General features: G+C 36.5%; 1 protein-coding gene across 2 annotated transcripts; it reads right to left on the bottom strand.

Annotated features, from left to right (window-relative positions):
- Nucleotides 1-34: 34 nt before the first annotated feature.
- On the bottom strand, nucleotides 35-25,363 carry mmp23ba (matrix metallopeptidase 23ba). Of its 2 annotated transcripts, XM_065271369.2 has the most exons (9): nucleotides 25,271-25,363; nucleotides 19,337-19,486; nucleotides 7,587-7,726; nucleotides 7,141-7,280; nucleotides 4,903-5,070; nucleotides 3,943-4,107; nucleotides 3,287-3,397; nucleotides 2,053-2,179; nucleotides 35-1,778 (listed from the first exon to the last, which is right to left on the bottom strand). In XM_065271369.2, exons 2-9 carry the CDS (start codon nucleotides 19,454-19,456, stop codon nucleotides 1,604-1,606), a joined length of 1,146 nt encoding a protein of 381 aa, XP_065127441.1. In that variant the 5' UTR covers nucleotides 19,457-19,486; nucleotides 25,271-25,363; the 3' UTR covers nucleotides 35-1,603. The 2 variants fall into 2 exon arrangements, with proteins under 2 accessions (XP_065127441.1, XP_065127442.1); XM_065271370.1 differs by lacking the exon at nucleotides 25,271-25,363 and having other exon boundaries at nucleotides 7,587-7,722; nucleotides 19,337-19,637.
- Between the last annotated feature and the right edge of the window lie 285 nt (nucleotides 25,364-25,648).

The following is a 25,648-nucleotide window of genomic DNA, read 5'->3' as shown; positions in this document are numbered from 1 at the left end:
CCTGTGTTCAAAATCAAACACTGCTCTCAATCCATACATTTTTACCGTTTAATTCTCATTGACTGGACAAATTGCAAATGCATTGATACAATCAAGCAGAAAATTTAATTTTCATGAAAATACATTATACTGGTTTCTGTTGAATAGTCTTACACCTCAACACATTTAGGAATTAGTTCATCGTGCATGGCATGTCATGCAAAATTGTTGACCATACGTGTCATAAGCTGTTACTGTAAGCATGAAGCATGTTTTCTATAGGGGTTTTTTTTGTAAATGTGAGCTGTATTGATAAATTCCTGTCAAGTAAACCTGAAATTTTGAATAATTTTTGTAATTTTTCTTTTCAAAATCAAAATTTTCTAAATCACAATTTGTGTAATTCGTTTACAGAAAGAAAGGTAAAAACGTAAACTTATCCACAGTTTACATAAAAAAAATACTGACAACACTTGGTATATTGACAACATGGCAACAATTTTGATTTCATGAACAATGACACACAGACATGCCATTTTGATGGGACTGACATCTTCACTGATGTAAAAATTTACTTTTGAGAGATGAATTAAGGATTTTTACCCCTATTTTTTACAGTACTGTACCCTGCATCTCACAATGTTCAGGGTCATACAATTTGTTCATTGTACAGTATACAGCCTAAAATGCACTGTACTACTGTATACAACAGTGAACTGGCTTATATTGATTGTGTCACATCATTTGAAACAGGTTAAATCCATTTTGAGTGGTTGTGTTTAATCAATGACACGTGTGCTCTATTTGTAATTGATTGTTGCCGCTTGTGTTTAGCAGTATGCATGACATGTGCATTTGAGTGCAGATTGTGTTTTGAGAATGAGTATGTGTCTGGAGTTTTGCTAAAAAGTCTAAGTGAGATCTGCAAATTGTGTTTTATGATGTGAAATGGTTTAAGGGATTGACAACAGCCTGCACAATTAGATAAATGAGTTCAGGCAACTGAGAACTTTGTTCAGCCAATGGGGTTTAGTGTTTTAGCAATTAAGAAAAACTGTAAAAAATGTATAATTTGTTTAATCACATTCACTAAAGTTATTTGAGTCTTTTAAATTCTTCAATTCACAACAGATCGCAGAATCAGTTGTTTTATTAGTAAATAAAAAATGCATTTACAGCACCAAAAAATCTTATTATCTTATGTATGAACTGCTATTAACAGGTGTTCAAGTGAGGGAACTTTAAAGTGATGCTTTACTCAAAAATGTATATTTTGTCATCATTTATTCACAGTCATGCCCTTCAAAACTCATATTTCTTTCTTTAATCTACAGAACACAAAAACCTCAACGGTTTGATCATGAGATGTGCAAAGACAAAGAAGGATTTGTATACAAAAGTTTATCACTGTTTTATTTTTACAGTGCATAACAACTCTAAATTGCAAAATCATAGAGGGTGAGTAATTTTTGTGTGAACCGCTTCTTTAACCATGATCTCTAAAACTTCTCTGTTTCTTCAACAACATGTTAATCCTGAGATGAGTGACGTTCTCTATCATGGATGAGAGGCGGCCGGTCTGGATTTGTCTTTGTGCTAATGGTTTGATAATAAGATCCAGTTTTTAAAAACGCACTCGTACTCTCCAAGAGTACGTAGTCAGCACCTTTTTCTTCTTTCTCACAATGCAGGTGTATGTGCCCTCATTGATAGCGTTTGCAACAATAGTAATGTGGTCGTCCTTCAGGGAAATGTAGCCCGGGTGAGAGAATTTCAGAAGCTCACCGTCTTTATACCAACTATACATATAAGACAATGTTTCATGTTAGGATATTTCTAACAAACACAAAACTCACATTTAATTCTCAATGAAAAACCTATGATGTGTGATGCATACATAGGCATAGATTTGAGAAAAAGTGGAGTTCATTCTCATCTCAGTTGTGTATCTGTATTATTTTTGTATCTTTAATAAGAATATGCATCACAAAATAAACGCTTATTAGAATCAGCATGAATATTACTGGATATAGATATTACTACAACAACCAGTGTACAAAAACAGGAACTTACTAGATTTTGCCTTTCTTGGCTGCTATCTTTTTACCACATCGAAAGGTGAGGTTCTTTCCTTCGATAACAAACTTGTGTTTTGTCCGGGGAGGGGCTTGAGTCGGCGGGATGGTGGGAAACGGGAATTCTGTTTAAAAGTTACAGTGAAATCAGCGCTAAACATCAGGATAATGTAATGTAACTTTAAGCTAGTTTTTACCCAAACCATGTGAAACATTGGCCTAGTGGTTGATAAGAGGTCCATAATTAAGGGCCTATAATTATTTTTCTTTGGGCACCATGAAGCATTTACATGTACATTTATTCATTTAGCAGATGCTTCGGATTAAAGTAAAATATAATAGCAGCCCTGGTATGAGGTTAAAATTATAGAAGAAGACATTAGTAATTTCTGCATGGTAGTAATATTACGTGTGTAATTATGATGACACTGAAACTGTGATTGTTCCTCTGGCATATTCTGCTGGTTTTAACTGAGATGTCATTGACATGCAGAACCTGACAACCCAGAGATTTCTTAAAGGGGACATTTCACAAGACTTTGGTGTCCCCAGAGTGTGTGTGTGTGTGTGTGTGAAGATTTAGCTCAAAATGCCAAATAGATCATTTATTTTAGCATGTTCAAATTGCCACTTTGTAGGTGTAAGCAAAAATGTGCCTTTTTTGGGTGTGTCCCTTTATGCAAATGGACTGATAAAATACAAACACTGATCGCCATAATGGTGCTTTGTTGAAATTAAAACTCAATTGTGCTGTCAAGTATTTTAATACAATTTAATTATAATAAGATCCCCTTTTGACATCACAAGGGGAGACAAATTTCAATTATCTATCTTTTCACATGTTTGCAGAGAATGGTTTACCAAAACTAAGTTGATAGAAGCACTGGAGACTCAATTATAGCACATAAACATGGAAAAGGTCTGATTTTCATAGCATGTCCCCTTTAACCCTGGAGAACCCAAGAACCCTTTTCTTAGCAGCAATTAAAGGCGCTCAAACAAAGGGGCCAAACCTACCATCAGAAACCATAACAAACCATAACAGAGTTAGCTACGCACCGTGTATATGAAAACAGTTCAAACATCAACAAAAAGTGACGTCACACAGGTTCGCTTAGAGTGCTTTTAACATTGGCCAAATTTGACCCGTGGGTTCTCCGGGGTTAAACAGTTACTTTAAGAAATTTTAAATGAAACATCTAACATAGTTTTGAAAACCAGACAGCTCTTACCGTAACAGAAGTCACAGCTGAAAGGGCAATGTTTCTGCATTAACCTCTTCTTACTGTCACAATAACCCTTTCTTGCCCAGGAAGGACAGATAAATAATCGATCCAAACATCCTAAATTGGTATAAACAAAAAAGGATAAAGGAAATGTAAAAAAAAGAAAGAGGTGCTGTAAACCATGAAGTATGCATATTGCAAATATTGTTAAAGGGCTCAGTTCACAGAACAATGATTCAATCTGAATGATTCATTCACAACTGATCTGATTTCTGAGTTTACACGCACAAAATCTTGTCAATCCGACTGAATTTTATACGAATGCAGGTAACAACAATACAATTTACATGCACCCTAAACACTGCAATCTGATTACAATGTACGTTTACATGTACACTCCTAATAATCCGAACCAAATCTATCTATGAATCAGTTTAAATCTATTAAGGCTTTAAATAAAACATTATACTGATCATCCAGATAACATATTTTGATGATACGTTTAGCATTTAAATGTTCAGTCACTGTTCATTGTAATTGCATGGGGAAAATGTAAAAACTTCTCTTTTTGTGCTCCACAGCAAAAACTGATCAAGAAGCTTGTCTTGTTTTTTTGCCAGTATTACATAAAAAATGTAATGAGTTTATTATTGGTGATTTACCGTAGAGTCTGTGTAAGCCCCAGACTTCGTCTTGAGTGATGAGCTTGCGACCTGTCAATGTGGCATTCAGGTGCATCAAAGCTTTGGGATTTTGGGAATGCATTAAACCCAGTACATGACCGATCTCATGAGCCGCCACATGCACTAGATCTGTTAGCCACACTCCTGAATGAAACAAACACATATAGTCACATACACTAAAAGGTTAACAAATTTCACATTAAATGTAACAGTGGCAGCGGAAATGTATAATCTGGAAAACGTTTTGTCATAACAAATTTTTTTTAAGACCAATTATAGCATAGACTGGACACTTGATGGGACAAAGATGGTACACATGCGTTAGAGGCATTGCACACAATGCTTGCAGGTTCAGTAAGGGGTGTTAAAGTCTTAACAAATCTTCTGTCTTCAAACGTTTTTGCTGTGAACTTTAAACACCTCCTTTCACTAAACATTTGTTAAAGGGTTAGTTCATCCAAACATTTAAATTATGTCATTGTTTACCTCTAGTGCCTTTCTTTATTCTTCAGAACACAAATGCTGATTTCTTTTCAGCGTGTTGGCTCTCTTTAAGTGCACATTCCCTGTTGTTTAGGTGGTTATAGGATGTAATAATGTGTAACTGGAACAACAGCGCTATCCATAGAAAAAAAGTGGAGCTAAATATATGATAGTGGAGAGGTTTTGACTCTCTTGTGTCATTCTGAACCGTGAATCGGTTTCTGATTAGAGAATCCCAAACAACACTTCATAAAATTCTGCGTTTGGGTTCTGAAGAAAAAGAAAGATATTTTTAAGATTGAATTTTTTGGGTGAACTATCCCTTTAATAAATGACACAAACATTAAATGCTTTATATTGTACCCTTTCTGCTGTACAGATAAGTGTAAATGACAGGTGACAGTGCTAGCCTTCTCTTCAGAAATATACTCAATGAGAAAAGAAAACAGCACATGCCTTTATTCCAGCTAAAGCGCATGTTTCCTAGAATCCAGTACTCATCATCATCAAAGTGGATCTCTCCAGTCGAGGGAAAGAAGGCGTGAGCCAGTTCACCTGTTATACCGTCAAAACAGTGATGCAGGTACGACTGGAGACAATCAGTGTGGTTTACAGAGTAAAAACCTGTTGAAACAAAATGCACTTTGTGAAACTATATACTGGTACAGGGCAGTTCTAGTTATCCTGTTTATAATTTAAGATTGCTTGCTTATGGTTTGCAACACCTGCCAAAAATGACACATTTTAGAATACAAGGTCTAAAATTTTGCCTTTATCTAGCACACTGACGATGAAATATATGATGCTAACAAGAATATAATGTTTTCAATAGAGCCATTGTGAAATTTGGCAGTGTCATTTATAATACCCGAGTTAAACACACACACTCATATGAACGGCACAGTGGCTAGGTCAGGTGGCCTTTCTGTGTGAGTTTGCATGTTCATGTTAGCGTGGGTTTACAGGTACTCGGGTTCCTCCCACCGGACAAAAACATGCAGGTTGGGTGAATTGGAAATGCCAAATTACCCCTCCCTCAAAGTGTGTATGGATTAATTTATATGGATTAACTTGTATGGATTAACTTGTGTATGGATTAACCAATTCTCGCCAGGAATATATAGCGGTATATGCTGGAATGGCATTAAGAATAAACAATATTACACACACGTGGGATGTTAACAGGCCCAGTGCACACACTAACACATTTTGTATATAAAACCCACAAAATCAGATTAAATCAGACTATAAATAACATTCGGTCACATGTTTGCATGTAAATGTAATAGATGTTACATTTTGTAAATGCTGGAGTACAGGGAGAGCAAACTGGTGAAGAAAGAGACTGAAGCGGTCAGAGACAGGTAAGAGATGTTTCTTGAATTGTATTGCACTTTGTATTGCAAGGCCAGCATTTATTCCAAACACAATGTTTGTTATGCTGGTTGAAAATCTCTTCACATGCTGATAACAACCATTAAGTAGATTGGTCTAAATATCTTAAAGGGGTCATATAAAGAAAATCTGACCTTTTTCAAGTGCTATAATTGGGTTCCCAGTGCTTTTATTAACCTCGAAAATTTAAAAAAGATCAACCCAGTAACTTAGTTATGGTGAACCATTCTCTGCAAGCATGGTCCTTGAAATTTGGCTCCCCTTGTGATGTCAGAAGGGGATAATACTGCCCCTTAAAGGGATAGTTCGGTCAAAAATGATATTAAACCCATGATTTACTCACCCCCAAGCTGTCCGAGTTGCATATGTCCATTGTTTTTCAGACAAACACATTTTCGGATATTTTAGAAAATGTTTTAGATCTTTCAGTTGATTAAATGTGAAGTTACGGGGTCCACGACCTTCAAGTCCAAAAAAAGTGCGTCCATCCTTCACAAAATAAATCCAAACGGCTCCAGGATGATAAACAAGGGTCTTCTGAGGGTAATCCGCGCGGTGTTGTTGTGGAAATATCCATATTTAAAACTTTATTAACGTAAATAACTACCTTCCGGTAGCGCCGCCATCTTAGTCGCGTTCGCATTCAGGATGAGAGCTTAGGCAGCCTACGGAGGCTACTCTGCTGCTGCTTTGTGCCCCCGCCCTCCGAATTTGTCATACGTCACTAAGAAAAGTGCGTACACTACGCTAATACTCTCTCCTGAATACAGAGGAGTCTAAGATGGTTCTTACCTCAACCTATTTTTTTCAATACATGAACTTTTAATCTCTGCACAGCGCTTCTTGAATGTGTTGGCATTTAGCCTAGCCCCATTCATTCCTATGGCTCCAAACCAAAGTTTTAATTTGTGCCACCTTCTCATGTAACAGTCTTTAAATAGAGAAAACAAGGAAGTGCTTGGTGGCTTTTAAATTCATCCATGTTTGGAGCCATAGGAATGAATGGGGCTAGGCTAAAATATTCACAAGGTGCTGTACAAAGATTAAAAGTGCACGTATTGAAAAAAGATAGGTATGTCTTAATTCATCTAAGTTGAGGTAAGAACATAGTTAAAAATGTGAAAAACGGTGGTGTTTTCCTTTAAGTCTGTCTGAGACAACTAAAAAACTATGACAATAGTGACGATGACAAAACAAACCTCCAAGATTCCCCTGTTATGATCAGGTTTTCAGCACAGCATCTAGCAGCAAGAATGTCACCCCAAATTAAACGTTCAAATGCAGTGGGATGTAATTTACCAATTTTGATGTCTGCCTCTTGATCAGAAGGGACTTCACGAAAACTAAAGGGGGAAACATCACTCCACATGGAGAAAGCTTTGGCTATGCCTCTTCTAGTGTCAGTGGCATTCAAAACATTCCTTGGAAATGACAAGAGTCTGCAAAACACAACAGTAAAACACTATTAAAGACCAGCTGCTTATATACAGAGCATTAAATAAGAAACATGTATTTTCTATGGACTTGCATGTAAATAATTGCCAAATTGCAAATGTCTTGAGAACCAAATTCTGTACTATTTTGTCTTTTGATAAACACAGTGTCAAGTATGTAATTGTTTTGTAACACCAGAATTCCGTGGAAAGGTCAACCTTGGTAAAAATGTAAATATTTTATGAGAAATAAACAAAGCAGAGGAGCTGTGAACACTGTGTAAATGCACATGAAATAAAGAAGACTCTTACTTGTAGGTCAGCTTGAATTTGTCCCACTTAAGGTTCTCTGGAGTAAGCGTGTATCGTTTGTTTCTGGAAAGGTGAAGCACGTGGGAGCGGGCGTCTTTACGAATACCAATGATTAAAACACCAGACATGAGAGCTTCTTCCTTGGACAAAAAAATCTCATATTAGTTAAATGATTAATCAGTGACAAAGATTTTCCATGCGGATGATGCCACGTTTGCTCCTGATAGCATAATAACTCTGCTTGTGAGGTGCTCGAAAGCCTTATTTGCTCTAAAAAATGTCTTGTTAAGCCAGGAACACATCTTGCATTGATTAGATAGCTCGGTGAAGTAAGCACAGTCACAATTTCAGAAAGCCTTTAAATGACTTTCGAACAATCTCAGAGGAAAGTTGATTCAAAGTTGGTAAGAAGCCAGTCTCTTTTAATATTTTACCCAGACTCTGCAATGTGATCTGTCAATGAAGTTCTGTACTAATGAGAAGTTCTAGACACATATTTTGGCACATATTTTCAGACGCATATTTTGAACAAAAAATCTAGCGTCATTTTTAAAAGTAAAAACCAACCTATCAATCTTTCATGAGTTTTGAATTTGAGCCCTCAAAAAACTCCAACCCCACAGTTTGCAAGTTTTGTTGGCCTCCATGTGAACAAAGATGTTAGGTCAGAAATTAGATTCTCTAGCAATGCCCAAATCAAGGTCGAAATAATGTCGATCAAGTTTAGTTGGCATGATTCCCTGTTCTCTGTTGGCACTGTTCATTAATTGTGCCACATACAATAAAAGGCTCACGGTCTTTGTAGTTTTTTGTCCCACTTTCACATTGCTCTCATTGTGCAGTCTTTCACCATTTCACTGACTATTTTTCATTGCTGCTGTCCTGCTAGTCTCACACTAGAAGAATGTCAGCGACTGGTAGACACTGTGATCTGGGACTTCTACTCGCAGACTTGTTGCCAGCTTATAAACACCAAACAGTTTTGCAGCCAACACCTGGCTTGAGATTTTAAGGTGTCAAGAAAACCTATCTGGTTTCTTATTATTCTTCCGTTTCTACTACTTTTTCTGCCATGGAAGTCTATGGCATCTCATAACCGTACATGGGAAATTGTGGAATATAGTACAGTCTGAACTGTTGACAAATATGGAGTCTCTAAATCTAACTTCATAGCACCACCACCAGTCCAATTGGTTCTCCTACAGTGCATCAACAACTTTGGCGACAAACACACCCAAAACTTGGTACATATCATCACACTCATGACCTGAAGTAACATACACAGTTTTAGCATAGCACCACCTAGTGGTCTAGAGATTTAACAAACAGCTATTTCGCTTATTTTCTTACCATTTTCGCGTCGGTTTAGGGTTAGATTACGCAAAATTAAACAGTGTACGCGAAATTAAACAGTTGTCACCTGGCGTTGGGGTTAGAGTTAGTAACGCGAAATTAAACAGTTGTCACCTGGCGTTGGGGTTAGAGTTAGGTTTGGGTAGGGATGTCATTATGTAAATCTAACCCTAAACCGACGCGAAAATGGTAAGAAAATAGGAAAGAGAATGCAACGGACGTAATAGTATTGAAGTCCCCAGTTCGTCAAAAAATGACGCGAAAGGTATACCCTTCGCGTCAACATATTGACGCATGGTCAAGTGTCTTCAAATATTGACGCCATGGGGTGAGACTGGGTTGCCTCAGCAAGTTCTGAGCATACTCCACCCAATGTAAAAAACAGCTTCAGTCTGTCTCTTGTTGAATATGTGTTAAGAAGATATCTGCCAATCTCCGGGTCAAGCCGCTCTACTGTCCCCACTGTTCTCCAAATGGTAACCTAAGGTAAGACTCACTTGGGTAAGTGTTACTTGGGTAGTGGAATGAGATGACATATTTTGAATAACCAGCAGATGACCACCAGCAACACGATGTTTTCTTTGGGACTGAGGCCGATCATAAGGCTGTTACACAATTGAAACTATGTGCAATGCACCACATACAGTTTTTGGAAGAGGCTAGATGGAAACTGCTTGAAAGATGACATTTGTGTTAAGTCACATCTGTAGTAAATGAAGTATGCCAAAACATATTTGCAAAAAGACATACCATTGTAATTTTAACGGGGTTTCCAAAATTAAGTGTGAACATAATCATGGGGAAACAAACATTCAATTTGGAAACTTGAGAGGAGCAGAAAAGTACTGAAAAACCTGGTATATCTCTTTTATGATGCCCCAATGTACTGGTGCAACCATAACAAAGGGTGCAAGTATGATGTGTAGTTCTTCTAATGTAAAACCATCAGTGTAAGAAAATCTGTTTTGGTATTCTTAAATCTAGGGTAGTAAGTGAAAAGTGAGGAGAAGAACAGAAGCAACTGTATCTGAGGTAAGTTGAGTTTGTTTCTTTTCCACTTTTTGTGTATTCTGTCTTTTGGAGTTTGTTCAGAACTAGAAATGGACGTTGAGCTCCTTTTAGCCAGTACTTTGACAAGTCTTCTAGAAAGAGAAGCACACACACAAAAAAACTTGAACCTGACATTGAGAGAGAATGGCTGACTGTACCACTAAGTCAGAAGTATCTACCTCCACAACAAAGGGATCAGTGTAGAATCAGGGTGCTGGTGAACTTACCCTTGAGCAGGGCCGGAGTGGGGCCACTTTTCAGCCCGGGAGTTTCGTACCCAAGACCGGCCCACTTTTTCCAAAGTCTAAATTAGCACTTTTTTCAAATTGGATAAATAAAGCAACAGTTCAGCTCTTACTATAGTTTCTATTAATATCATGGTTAAACAAATAAGGTAAAAGTTAAATAATATTTCACTTAAGATGAGAAGTTAACAAAAATATTCCTCTACACTCTAAAAAAGGCTGTGTTATTTTTTACCCATAATGGGTAAATATTGGACAGAACACATGCTGGGTTAAAAATAACCCAATGTTGGATTGTTGTTATGCAACCATGGATTATAATAACCCAACAGTTGGGTTAAAACAACCCAGCATTGGGTCAATTTTAACCCAGCAGCGTGTTCTGTCCAATATTTACACATTATGGGTCAAAAATAATCCAGCCCTTTTTGGAGTCTATTCCACAAGAAAAGGTTGATAAATTATTAGCATTGCTAATGCTATGAGGGCTATGATTAATCAGATGCAAATAGAAACATAAAACCCAGTCCGAATTAAAAAAGAAAACAATTTGACAAAAATATTGAATCCAATATTGGGTAAATATATAGCATAACAAGTGATTTATAAGCTTTTTTCGGCTGGTCATTTTTGACTGGGGACACAAAAGGCGTTATATGAACACAACCTGATTGTTACATAACTTTAATTCATATTGTTTACTCATTGCCTCCTCGTTTTTAGCGGTGAACTGGCTTATCTGCTGCTCAGAAGCTGCTTGCATAATATTTGCAAAGTCTATGAATCGTCATGTATACACAAAAGGCTAATATTTTAACTTAAAAAAAAATGTTGGCTTGTAAATAGTTTGACATCGGTATTAGCCGAATAATTACGTTGCTAATGCTAATCATTACTAGGCTTATTTCTCTTTAAGTTACCTGTTGTTGTCCTCTTGAAAATAAATCTTGAATTTAAAATCTGTAAGTTTGGCACATTTGGCAGCATCATCCTCTAATGGATTTTTTTCTTCAACCTGTTTTTACGCCCTCCTCCTCTCAGACGCGTATTGTTACGGTAGGGCCGGCCCAGCCTACCGGAGAAAAGTTTTCTTGGACGTGCTATGGACCGAACCAACTCTATGGGAGGGGAGGGGAAAACTCCCTCACATGGTACAACCCATGCAGAGGCTGCGCGCTGCAGTGTCAATGCGAAACGTGTGAAGTGTTTTTTTAGAGAAGATAGACTCACTTACGTGACAAATGTAAAAAAAAAAAAACTCGACCGGCCCAAAAGTGAAGCGGCCCACCGGGAATTCTCCCGGTTCTCCCGATTACCCACTCCGGGCCTGCCCTTGAGCTCTGAAGGTCTCGAGTGCTGCATATGTCTGTGACAGGGTACGGGGTGAGTCACAGGTTAGTAGAGTTGGTAGAGTTCAGTTTGTAAAGCTGTTCTATGGCACCAGGATTTAGAGGCAGAGAACAGATGACTTTACATAAACCCCAGCCAAAGTGCCTCCTCAACGCACTCCTCCATAGCTTTTGTCTCAGGTAAAGACCAGAGGTGTAAAGTACTTGAGTAAATGTACTTCGTTACTGTACTTAAGTATTTTTTGGGCTACTTTGTACTTGTACTGAGTATCAAAAATATAGGCAACTTTTACTCTCTACTCAATTACATTTTTGATTGGGTATTTGTACCCTTTACTCCACTACATTTGAAATGACACTTAACGTTACTCGCTACATTGTTTATTCGTCGAATAAAAACGAGACGAAAGTGTCAGAGGGTGATGATGGATACAATCTGTGGTCGCGAGGTTACACGCACACACACACAACTGAGGGACTTCATTTGGCGCTGCGCAGAGCAATCGTATGAAATCAAAGTACTGCGAGAGCGAATCAAATGCATATGGAGAAGTCTGGTCTCGCGGTACTTTGATATCAAACGCTGAATGGCTTGCGTTGAGCCACCGTAGCGGGACATCTGCGTGCTGCGTATGTCATAAACTGTAGAGGAAAGTTCGCGTCTGGTCTGAGAGAAGAGATAAAGAGCAAACATATGGATGCATATCACATTTGCTTCAGTCAAGGGACCCTTTGTTAAACATGTGAAGCTACAATCAAAACAAAAGTGATGCGCGATTGCAGGAGGGTCATCCTGCAACTCAAAGGCAAGCACAAATGTTTAAATACTCTGATGCTACTTGCAGCTAACCTGAGCTGGTACATAACTTGATATAACTTACTATATAAACCAGCGAGGTCCTGTACTGATTGCCCGAGTAACTTAAGTACATTATAAGATTGATAATAAGTGTACAATTTCACTGTCCTCACATTTAATCAAGTATGCTGTAATGTATTTACTGTAAAGAGAGATGCATGACTGAAGAAATGTAGTGCATTTAATGTGAGATAGTGGTGTTACGTACTACATGTGTTTACAATTAATCTTTCAAATGAACAACTTCACGTTTTAATATGCATTATCATATTTCTGTTAGTGTAATTTTAGTTTACTGGAATTTTTTTAATATTAAAATTATATCTTTTTTAGGATAGGCCTATATAAGAATATTTGGTAACACTTTACAATAAGGTTCATTAGTTAAAGGTATTGCGGAGGATTTTCTATTTCCGGGTGGATCATCAAGACTATTGGTCCTCCTAGTTGTCAATCAAGAGTGTTGCGCAATTGCATTTTTTAAAAAAGTGGAGAAGGCGGTTCTTTTCTAAAATTTGAGAAAATCCTCCGCTATACCTTTAACAGTAGTTAATGTATTAACCAACTTGAACAAACCATGAGCAATACATTTGTTACATTATTTATTCATCTTTGTTAATGTTAGTTAATAAAAATTTAAGCTTTAATTGTTTGTTCATGTTAGTTCAGAGTGCATTAACTAATGTTAACAAGATTTTAATAAAGTATTAGTAATTGTTGAAATTAACATTAACAAAGATGAATAAATGCTGTATAAGTGCAGTTCATTATTAGTTCATGTTAACTAATGTAGCTAACTAATGTTAACTAATGAACCTTATTGTAAAGTGTTACCATATATTTATATCACAAAGTTAGGCTATATATTTTTCAGCATGGCACATTCAAGTACACAATGACACTAGACTAAAATTAAATGGGTTTAAATTAAATTTAATGTAGATTTCTAGACTAAAATCTCATGGCATTTAGTTGAATAAAATTAGACTAAAACTAAATCAATTCAGATGACAAAAATATGACTAAAACTAAATTAAATTTTAGTCAAAAGACTATGACTATGTTTAATCTATGTTTGTTCTGCCAGGTCAAAATTTTGAGGTGTTTGATTTCTTTTCTATATTAGGAAATAAAACCTCATAAATAAACTTTCTTAGTTTTCACTGCCCAGACCTACAATGTCTCTTTGTGTTGAGGACTAGTGCATCTTTGAGCCAACATTCAGTACGAGTAAAAATACTTGAGTACTTTTAATTTGGGTTACTTTAATACTTTTACTCAAGTCGTATTTAAATTGGTGACTTGTAACTTGTAGTGGAGTAATTTTTACAGTAAGGAATTTGTACTTTTACTCAAGTATGGCTTTCAGCTACTCTTTACACCTCTGGTAAAGACAATGGATACACACAGCTGTTTGGGGAATGTGCTCCAGGAAAATCAATAGCACAGTCTTAAGGTCTGAAAGAGGATGTTCTTGAGCAGTGGTGGGGAACCCTGGTTCTGGAGAGTCACTGTCCTGCAGAGTTTAGTTCCAACCCTAATTAAACACCAAATAAAGAAAAATCCAAATAAAGTCTTCAGGATTACTTGAAAATGAAATTCAGGTGTGTTTGATGAGGGTTGATACTAAACTCTGCAGGACAGTGGCCCTCCAGGACCAAGGGTTCCCCACTCCTGTTCTGGAGCCTTGACTTTGCTGAAGGCTATGTGCTAAGCTGCATAATTTTGAGCAACATTTTCTGAGGAAGAGTTTACTTTAGATATTTGTGTCGTCCAAAAGGAAACCTCCTATAACATGCCATCTCCAAGAATACATCTAATTTTATTTATTTAGTGAAGATTCAACATTTTATATCAGGAATGGATGTGAAACTTCCTCTTCTTAAAGAATGAGTGCATCATTATGCTCCTACAGTACTACTGCTAGAAGATAAATCTTTGATCTTTTTTTGGCTGCGATTCTATGGGGTTTGCTAACATTCAAAGATGTTTAAGTTAAAAATGTAAGGGCAGATCAGCTGAAAAAGTACATTCGATATTCTGAAATTTGTTTTAAATAAGCACTACCTATCGTGCAGATGTGGATTAGCTAAAAAATATCATTTATATCACAACCATTGTGAAAGGGCCTTTTGTTTCAGCATTTTGATTCACTTTACTGTGTCACATTTAGCATTAAAGAACTTCCCTTCTATGCGGCCCTCGCCTCATCTCGATTGATTTTGTGGTCCAGGGTCACATATGGATTTCTACATGGGCTATAACATTCTTTGACAAGACTCCATCTAAATCTTTTGGAAAGCTGTCAAGTATTCATGTAGCGCCAGAGTCTTTGAGAGGTTTTAAAGTTATTGAGCTGAAAGACTTATAAATAATGATAAGAGCACTAAAGTGATGATAGCTAGTAGTACTGGTATAGATGCAAACTATTTTGGTCTGACAGGGCAGAGAGGACATTCCTGCACTAGATCAGTCTCAAAACAGACTGTGGACTCTGACTTTATATCACATGCATTTACAAGCAGACACATTTCTGAGCTGCACTCACAACTTTCATTCTCCTCCTGTGGAAAATAATTGAAAATGGAAAATTTATTTTAGATCCAAATCAAGTGAAACCCTTAAATTGCAGAGTTTTGGGGAGAACAGATTATCACACTTTTTAAAACATGAGTACAACATAGTTTGACACTTGAATATGATCCATTTGCATATTTCTTGATGTAATGCAACTGTAAGCCAAAGCCAACAAAACAGGACTATCCAAAAAATGCAATCGGGAATAATCAATTCAGAAATACCAGTCTGTTGGCAGTATCCATTAAGAGTCTGATCTTTTTTTTTTTTTTACAAAAAAACATGTCAGATGCACTTACAGGGTTTTGCATCTAAGCTCTTCAATTTTCCACCCCTGTAAGGGGTCCCCTTACCCAGAATGTTAAAGAAACCCCTGCTTTAAATGTGCTGTAGAATGTAAAACTTTATTTGCCAAGGCATAGATGTATAATAAGTGTTCTTTACATGGTAGTGACATATTGTGAGCCTCAAACATGATTATTTCCTAATTTTTATGTAAACCTCGTGCATAACCACTGGAAAACAGACCAATCTTAACATAACACCAACTTTGACGTTACAGTCGAGATGAACACCCCATCATTAAATGACACATTAAATTAAGTAAACTGGCTGTTTCTCAATATGCGTTCTTCAGCGAACTTGCGTCCTCGCTCTATGTCATCATTAACCCGCAAAGTTCAATTCCAATTCTCAAGAACGCAAGTACAGAGGACGCATAAAAATACCTGGATGTGTTATTGATATCGAGGATGCATCGAGTGCAGACTTGCGCGCTGAAATCTGGGGAGGTGAGGTGACCAACAGGAAGATCACACACATCTTGATTGATTGATTGATTGATTGATTGATTGATTGATTTTATTTGACCACTTAAATATTAAAATATGAAACAACACTCCGAGTCATACATTAAAATACATAAATATAACACAATAAAGCCCAAAGACTTATTTCCATTGTGGTCCCTAAATCTTAATTCTCACAAGTGCGTTCTGTGTTCTCCCAACCTTCTGAGTTTGTTCTTCCAAGGTCACCTGGCAATACCAATCTTCACGAGAACGCAAGTCCGTTCGTTGCGTTCTTAGAATTGAGAAAAAGCCAATGTTGTTACGATGCTAAAAACAATGTTGTGACTGCTGAGTTAGCGCTATATGCTAGTTAATGCTATAGCTAACGTTTCGGCTGAAGGTTTACAATTATGTTTTTTAGGTCCATACTGAAAAAAAACGTCCATTTCCAATCTCTGAATAATTGTTTATTCCTCAAAATCTTCGTCTGATACAGGCTCAAACATAAGGTCAACCCACACACACAGAGCTACTGAACTGAACTGCTCAGTGAAACAGCCAATCAGAGCAGAGCACAACATTATTATTCATGACCCTTTCAAATAAGGTAGTAATAGACCATTTCATTCTAATGGCAAATCCAAGTAAATTGACACTTGGGTCATTTTTGCACTTAATAAAGCCACATACCTTCTGTGTAGATATCAGAGAACAATTTAACAGATTATTTCAATACATTATTTTTCACCTGAAAAGAAATTGGCAAAGGAATGCAAATACATGGGCAAATTACCCACAGTAAATGGATGCCACTGCTCCATATTGTTGTAGTATTACAAGCAAGGTTTTACTTTTCAGAGCTTCTCCGTACAAAATTTGACAATGTAGTTTTACTAAAACATGAAATCATTTAAGAGACATCAATGAATCTGCAACAAAGAAGACATGCATGTACTGATGAAGAGCCACACACAGGTCTCGGGTTTGGTGTTCATTGCCAGTGTCAAGTGAAACTTTTAACTGCTATCTGACGCTATAACAGGTGGAGCTGCCCTGTTTTGTTCTTTGGATATTTTCTTATAATTCACATTAGGTACTTCAATAGGTTATCCAGACCAAATAAGGTCCCCACAAAAATACACACAACAACAGAGACAACCCAGTAGATGCATCTGTCACAAAATTTTGGTGGTATGGAAAATCCAGTCCAGCTAAAGTCGTATGAGTTTAGGGATCAGGATTTGCTGTAAGATATGCATTTTCTCTTGTTTGGTGGGTGTGTCAGAAATGTCGAACCAATCAGCAGCAAGATGTATATAAACCACGCGCTAGTAAAGAGACAGCTCGGAGTTTGCCATCCGCCGTAAAAAGTCAATAGAAGAAGAAGAAGAGACAGCTCGCACAATGGGTTCAAGTTGGAATGTTGTCTTTCATTCTGGATGGCAAGGTCAGTGACTGTAACATCGAGGGTATTTTACAGTATTAAACACACATTTATAACGATTTCATCAGGCTTCAGAAACATAAAAAAACCACACAAAGAATGGCCTCTCAGCTACCGTAGTTGAAACTCTTGCGTCATCACAACAGGGTGTTCACAACATGTTGAATATATATGATTCGCGATCGGCGCGGCTCAGACGTCCTTCCGAGCAGGTTCGGACACTCTTAACACACCTCACACGAAGGGATAAAATAATCTGTAGAACCATCGCGATACTCGGGACATAGCTAGGATTATCGGAAGGGGGAAATCGGCCCAAAATCAGCCCGATTATCTTTTGGTGTGTACCCAGCCTTAAATTATCTCTATTTTTATAAATTACAATCTACCATGTTTCTATACTTTAAAAGAAAACTTCTACATAAGAGGTGGAGTGCTTGATGTAACGGCACTCTGGAGCTTTTTTAATATACTCTGTCATGGCCTTTATGTTGAGATAATTTTTGCTTCTTGAAGACAAAAGTTTGCTGATTATTACATTAATATAGCATGGTCCAGTTTGGCCCAAATGGTGACTACCCAATTCTGCAGGTATGTTTCTCCATAGATCCTCATGGTCAATTCAGTCTAGCTGTGTGTATTAAAATATGGCCTACTACAGTGCTCTCCTTCATCTGTGGTGACCGAATTAAACAAAAAAGTAAAACTTTTCACACAACCCACAAACAGTTCCAGCTACTCTTACATATTCTTCCATTGCGCCTCTGTCAGTTTTTTAATATCGTTGATCTTAATAATATTTAACACTAGGTCATAAGTTGTCATTACCAACTGTAAATGATGTAACCTTGCTGGATTCAGATGTGGCCAAGTTTTCTGTGCCTTGGAAAGGTCTAAAATGTGAGTAGGATATTTGCATATGTTTGAGGCATTGTAGAAACGTGCCAAATCAAGAAGTTAAAAGAATATCCAAGTCGTAGTCAAACCAGTCCAGTTTATTTGGAAAATGTGAGGCTGGATCCTCAAAAGTTTTATAATTTAACAGTAGAAATAAAAGAAAAACTCATGATAACAGATAAAAAATGCAGCAAATAAAGTAAGTAAAAACATAGATGGAAAAAGTAAATAAAAATGCAAACATGAAAATACAAAACGAAATATTCAAGTTGGTTAGTTGTTAGCTATTTTACGATTAAGAACTACTTTGTGCGTGACAAGATGTTTGTTTGCAAAACAGCCATGATTGTTACTATTTTAAAGTGAAGCCGTCCAGGCAGTTGGTCCAAATGTAACCTGTCCCATTACTTTGACTTGCTTTGACCCACAAACAAACATACTTTAGATTTTATAAACTGAAGAAAACAGTTTGTTTCCAAACTATTGCCAAGATATAATCATTTACATGTTGGCTGTCAAAAAAACTTTTAATGAGAAAATGAACACTGGATATTTTAATTCAGTTTGTAGGCATTATTTGACACTTTATTATTTGGGTGCACCTTGTTAAATGTTCTGGGAAATCCAAAACATCTGGGCTCCCTACCATAAAGCAATGCAGGTCGTATGCCAGTTAAACAACTGCCATTAAGAACTGGGTGGCAAATAGATGCCACACACAGTAGCATGTTTCGATTTCATGTAGTCTTTTTACGACCAAATGCATTGAATTTATTTTGGATATATCGCTGTATCCTATTTACAGGTTTAATGCAAACATGGAAATTCCGATGACTGAGTCGCTCGCTTTTGTATTCGGTCAGCGCTACTTTTTAATTTTAATTTTTTTTTTATAATCTATGTAGGTACACATCGTCTTGGTAGTGTATACGTCGAATCTCAATACTATGTGTCCCACGAGAGTCGCGCGTGTCAAGAGCATCCACACTTACATCTTGCGATGTTTAATTCCGATGCGCTTATCCAGCTGTTTTTAGTTGCTGGTTTGTAATTTAAGCCTATCAATTGATATCACATAACGCTGACGTCCCGGCGCTGCTTTGACGCGTCTCACGCGTGTCTGTGGTTATGCAAGCAAGGTCCCGCGTTGCCGAAGAAATCGTCCTGATAAAAAAAATAACATACCTCAAATCTCCAGGCAGCAAAAGCCGAGACTTCATGCATAAAGAGCCCAAACCCCGCCGCCGCTAGCACAAGAAGCCCTGCGACGTACTCCTCTTTTCGTGCGCTGCCATAAACGACCATCGTTGCGACGTCGCCGTCCGAGTATTTGCCCTTAAAAAAGAAATATCAAACTTCATTTAGTTCCTTTGGGTTATTTGGCTGGCCATTGGGTGCTTCAGTGAGAGTCAGCCTGCAGAGCAACTTTTCTTCACTCTTCCAGTGTAACCTTCAGTCTGCCAGACTGAAGTTCAGATGAAGAGCACTGCACGACTGCACACATTGTAATGCAATCAATGCTGATTTTACCACATTTACTATTTCATTGTCATTTTTGTAGGCTTAATCATCTTGTAAAAGACATCTGGATGTGATGTTTTTCCTCAATGCGTTATTCTCATGTTTAAAATATAAGACAAACGGTTTTTGCAACCCTCATTTGTCAGCCCAGCACATTCATATTTTGTTGTAGGCTACCTTAAGTATACGCGGGCAATGGGGCATGTATTTAAATGTCTAGAAATGATTAATGGATGAGTTAAATAAGGATAGTCAATAAATTCATGATTATTTATAGTGAAACTGGATCTGCCAATGAACTGAAGCCTAAGCTATAAAGTTAAAAAAGTAAAATCAATAAAAATAAGAAGCCCGGTAGTCGTGGAAAAATACAACCAAAATGAACTGACATGTTTTGTGTTCAATGCTTTTGTATCAAAACAACTTGCATAGTAAATTGTCAAGTGTTACTGTTAGTTTTAAATGTCAGAAAGTACATTATAAACAAAAGGATACTCGATGCTCTTTTACTCTGAGAAAAAATATGACAGTATACAACAACATTGTATACTTTTAATAATAATACAATTATTATTTTCGATGTATTCATCAAGTCTGCAAGGTAATTGAAACAATGGTGTGAAGTAAAAGAAAACTCAAATGCATTATGCGTAATCATGCATGTAAAAAAGTGAAATGTTGAGCAGAATGTTAAAACAGACAATTACTTTCATTGCATTTCTCAAAATATTTTTGTTCCCACAGAAAAATAAGTGATATGGGAACAAGAGGTTTAAACAAAACTGGAAAAGTATTGATTTATTAAACTTGGTTTAAACACCTTGTCTGACTTTGTTTTTCTGATAGAGTATATTATTAATGGTTGAGTCAATGTTGTTATGTTAGTTGTTCAGGGTTCTCAGGCAAACAACACAATACTGTTTTTTTAGCAACACAGCCATTTGTAAACAATTTCCCCAGTAAAGTTTGCTCTGTGTTGTATAAGTTAACATTAGTCGATGCATTAGCGCACGCTAACCCTACTTCTTTATATAAAGAGAATAGTACAGTTGAAGGGGGTTTGATTTCTGATGACAAATTTGATTCAGAGAAAATGTATTCCAGCATCTTCTTTTAAAGGGATGATGCTATAAGATATTAATTGGTAGATGGTTTGGTCATTTCCACACAAATATTTATTGTCAAACAAGATTAAAAAATATTACATAGATAATAGTGCTCTCAATAAGTATATTCAAGTATTGAAAAAAAACCCTTCGGTGAAATGGAAGAGACAATTGCATATATTTTTTGTAAATGTGTTTGAGTTAAAGCCTTTTGGAATTATTTATGTACCGTTCTCTAAAAAAACACATCTTGAAATGTGTTTGAACACTTTCAATATTATTTTTTATCACAATTCAAAATATTGTATTGAGAATATTGATCATCTTTTTATAGAAAATTCTTTATCCACAAATGCAAATTCCTAAAAAAGAAACCCCTCTTGTCAATATTTCTGGGCGATTATAATTTTGTTTTAAATAGGCATAAAAAACAAAAAAATCTCTGAAAAGTTAAAGATTGCTTTCAATGTTTATCCTCTTATAATTCCCCTCTGGCTTTTTCCCTTTTTTATGTAATTAATGTTTTTTTTCTTTTCCTTCTAGTTTTTGACTCTTTTCTGACATTGTTACAAATGAGTTGTTTGTTATAACTTATTGTAATGTTGGATTGCCAAAGGAATTTTTATGACATCTGGAAACAATCCATACAAAATAGTAATAATCAAATAGCATCAATTGTATAAACGCATACATTCTACAGAAAATAAAAATATTTTTTGTTTATCATGATAAATTATTACAATAAAATTGTGTTTGATCTTATTAAGATCACTCAAATTATAACAGAAATGTTCTTAGGAAGGAGATTTTTTATTGTGGAGTTACTATTTATGCCTAATAAAAAAATTTAAAAAGTTAATCGCTGGAGCCATACTTTCTTTAAAGATTTTTACATTGACAACACAAAAGAACCTTCCACCTGTCTGTCAGAAAAATTGAAATGTTGTACCTTTTGGGGTACAATATTATACCTTAAGGACCTATTGTGTACTTTTTTAAGGACCAATTTTGTACCAGATAAATGTTACAAAACATTTAACTGTACATTTTATCCCTAAATTACCTTCGGAATAAATAAAGTATCAATTATCAATCATAAAGGTACAAAGTAGGTGCTTAAGGTATAATATTGTACCCCAAAAGGTACAACATTTCAATATGTGGTATACCCATAAAGGTACAAAACTGAACCTTTGAGGGTACCACCCCAGTGACAGAAAAGGTACAGTTTTAAACCTTTTTTTTCTGACAGACCTTTACTTGCAGCTAAAGTCTTTATCAACCTGCAAGCTCCCACTATTCCAGAAATATTACCCAGTTCAATATTTACTGTAGACCGGTGGTTGTCAACTCAGTTCCTGGAGGCTCGGCACATTAAATAAGGAAGACATACAAAATGTGCAGAGCAGTGGGCCTCCAGGAATAACGTTGAGAACCACTGCTGTAGACAATATGGGAGCTGTTTCCCAAACAAGGTTTATATTAAGCCAGGACTACGCCTTTGTCCGGGAAACCGCCCCATAGCGTCCCAGAATGTTATAGAGTGGTGCAGACTGCAGAGATTACATTTTATTGTAGGCCAACTCAGAAGTTACGACACTGGTTCTCTTGCAAAAAGCCTATTATTTTTTCCAATAGACTTTTGTTAAACACACAGCTTATTGTTTGCAATAAACCAAAAGTTAAAAACACTAACACATTTTGTCCAACAAGTTAACCCTTACAGAAGAATACAAACTTTATGAATTTTTAAGTGTAAATGCGTTTACTAGAAATATAAAAAGCAGAATTTTTAACAAAACATTCACAAAAGGTGTGTTCATCTGTCAAGACTAACTTGTTGATCAAAACGTCTAAGTGTCATAAATGTTTTAACTCAGAGCTTATTTTTTGCGATAACCCAAAAGTCTATATGAAAAATGAATGGAGTTTTTTGTGAGGGAACTTTCCTGCTAATTTCTGTTTAGCCTACAAAAATACATAATCCCTGCGGCACTCTATTGGTTAGCCATGAAAGTTTTCCTAATGTAACTGCCATAGAACATTCTGCAAACCTTGTCCCTGGAGTTTTCTAACCATAGACGTAATAAATATCTAGACGGGCATTTTATATTAAGTCAGCGGCAGTGGAACTGCCACACTGGTCTGGAATGCCACATAAACACAAGTGAGCTTGGAAGCTGAGTTTTTCTGTATTTGAAAGCACAGTAGCATTTACATTTGTCAATCAGCTTCAACGGCTTACAATGTCCACTAGGTATTTGTTATGTCTATACTCAAAACTAGGGATGTGCAAAAATCGCCTGCGATTCTCGTGCGTGTTTCATCAGTAAAGCCGGTTCCGTGATTAGAAGTAAATCGCCATCAGCTGCTTTCAGATGGAGCGGCATTTATTACACAGACCCGTAGTTCACCGAGAAGCTAGGCAAAATCGGGTTCAAAATCGAGGAAAATCGACTCCGATAATCTATGCGATTTTGTCTAGCTTCTCAGTGAACTACGGGTCTGTGTAATAAATGCCGCTCCATCTGAAAGCAGCTGATGGCGATTTACTTCGGAAATAACAAATGTTTTGGTTTCCTGGGTAATCTATGTGTTGTTTTTTTGCTTGTTAAATAAATAAACTACGTTTAAAGTACTTTGTTGTTATTTATTCTTAGCTGAGTTTACCGGAAGTTACGTGCGGACCGCGACAGACGCTTGTTTATGTTGTTTTACTGCTGAAACCATAGATATGTATAAAGGCTAGATGTCTCGCCCACGCTGCTGGCCAATTGAGTGGAACGTCCAAATTTAGCATTAAGTTTTAGTGATGCAGGTACTTTTAAATGACCATAACTTGCTTAATTTTTTTTACCGATTTTCAAACGGTTTGGTTTGTTATTAATGTCAAAGATGTACCTATGCACTGCATACTTATACTAAAAAAAAAATAAAAAAAAAATCATGAAACATGTTAAAGCATCCATAATTATAGCCACGTTAATAACGTTTGTAAAAAAACAAACCGTTTGAAAATCGGTAGAAAATTGAGCAAGTTATGGTCATTTAAATGTACCTGCACCATTAAACTCAATGCTACGAGTGAGAGAGCGCCCTGTGGTAAGATGGCCGCCAGGTGATGACGTTAGAGACTCCGCCGTAAGACATCTAGCCTTTATACATATCTATGGCTGAAATCGTCTATACAGTTTATTTAAGCCATTTGTCAAAATGGTAGCTTATCTCCTGATTAAATATTAATTTATAACTCTTATGCCTTGTAACAGGTTTATTAATAGTTTGTTAATTTAAAGCTGGTAATTTTCATACAGTTAATAAAAACCATTACCTTTAATATCTGTCTAAAACAAAACACTTGACTCCTGCACCAAGGGTACAGTCAAGGGTAAAATGTTATCCTTTTTGATGTTAATCTTACGTGTGACAAACTAACATAGATTCAGTGGCGTGTTTACCCACCACGCAAACCACGCAATTGCGTGGGGCCTCACGGGCTTGGGGGGCCCCCTACTGGCCACAAGGTGTGGGAAAGTATGTCACGTTTATTCAGACCCGAATCTAAGGTACGGATAAAGCACGCGCGAGCGAGGGATGTGGGAGTATGCACGTATGGGTTAGTATGCATCTCTGTGCTCTCGTAACTGCACAACATTCACTCGATGGTCAAGTTTACTTTAAAGACTTTGGGCTTCACACCTGTGATTGGTGGTTCGGTTTGATGACACGCATCTTTTGTTCCACACTCGTACAGGTATAAACATGATAAAGACACCACGCAGGGGTTTTAATCACGTCGAAAATAGACGACAAATCATATTCTGTATCTCATCATTGTCATTAAAATATCATCTTTAGTGTATTTCTAGTCTATATGCTTGTTGTATCTCACAGTAAGTTTGTTTTTGCAATATGAACATAAGAGTTTTATGTGATTCCCATCCATAAATTCAAGCAATAACCAACTTACAATGTTGTTTGCTGGTGTTAATTAGTTCAGTTTGTTAGATCAGTATGAATCTTAATCTAATGCTTCCTCTTTTTCCTCATTTAGTTTTTTTTAGTAAGATTTCAGACACTGAAGTTGCAGTTTTAATTACATTGTTTTAAATACATCCTATAATACATTTGCAAGCAAAATATATATCTGAGAGGGGCGTGAAAAAATTTTTTAAACCAAAAATTTTTGTCATACCAAACTAACAATTTAGTGTTATTTTAAGCAGCGTAAAACAAAATAAACCAGGTTTATATATCTCACTTAATTCTATATACTGAATATTATTGTTGTGCAATTAAAATGAAAAACCTTGGGCAATGCTGGGGCATGGGGGCCCCGGTTCTTGGACTTTGCAAAGGGCCACCAAAATGGTAAACACGCCACTGCATAGATTCTGTGAGCTGTATTTTTTTTTCTTTTTTGGATTGTTTGTTTGTTTTTAGTTATTGAGTTAACATAAACTATTAACATAAATAGTTAAAACACACTTACGTTACAGTCTGTAAATAACAAGAGCGAGAATTTCCTAGCAAAGTTGGAAATCCCTTGAAGCTTTTCAGGTAGGTCTCTGGATCAGCGATCTCTTCAGAATTGAGAACGAACTTTGTAACTATGCAGAACTTATACATGCACAAACAGCTAAATAACCAACTATATAAAAAAAGAAATCTTGAAATCGTATTATTTCTCTTTAACGTATACTTATTGTGATTGGATGAAAAGTGTCGGAGATCATTGTGGCGCTGCAAGAACTTACAGGTGGATGACATCAAAGTACCACGAGAGCATTTCGAAAGCAGTCTCTTTTGTATGATTTCTCGAATCGCTCTCGCGGGATTTTGATGTTATCTGCCGTTCGGTTCTTGTGAC

This window comes from Paramisgurnus dabryanus, chromosome 11 (assembly GCF_030506205.2).
Source record: "Paramisgurnus dabryanus chromosome 11, PD_genome_1.1, whole genome shotgun sequence".
NCBI lineage: Eukaryota > Metazoa > Chordata > Actinopteri > Cypriniformes > Cobitidae > Paramisgurnus > Paramisgurnus dabryanus.
Note: the sequence above shows the minus strand (reverse complement) of the source record. Positions and strands in the feature narration are given on the sequence as shown.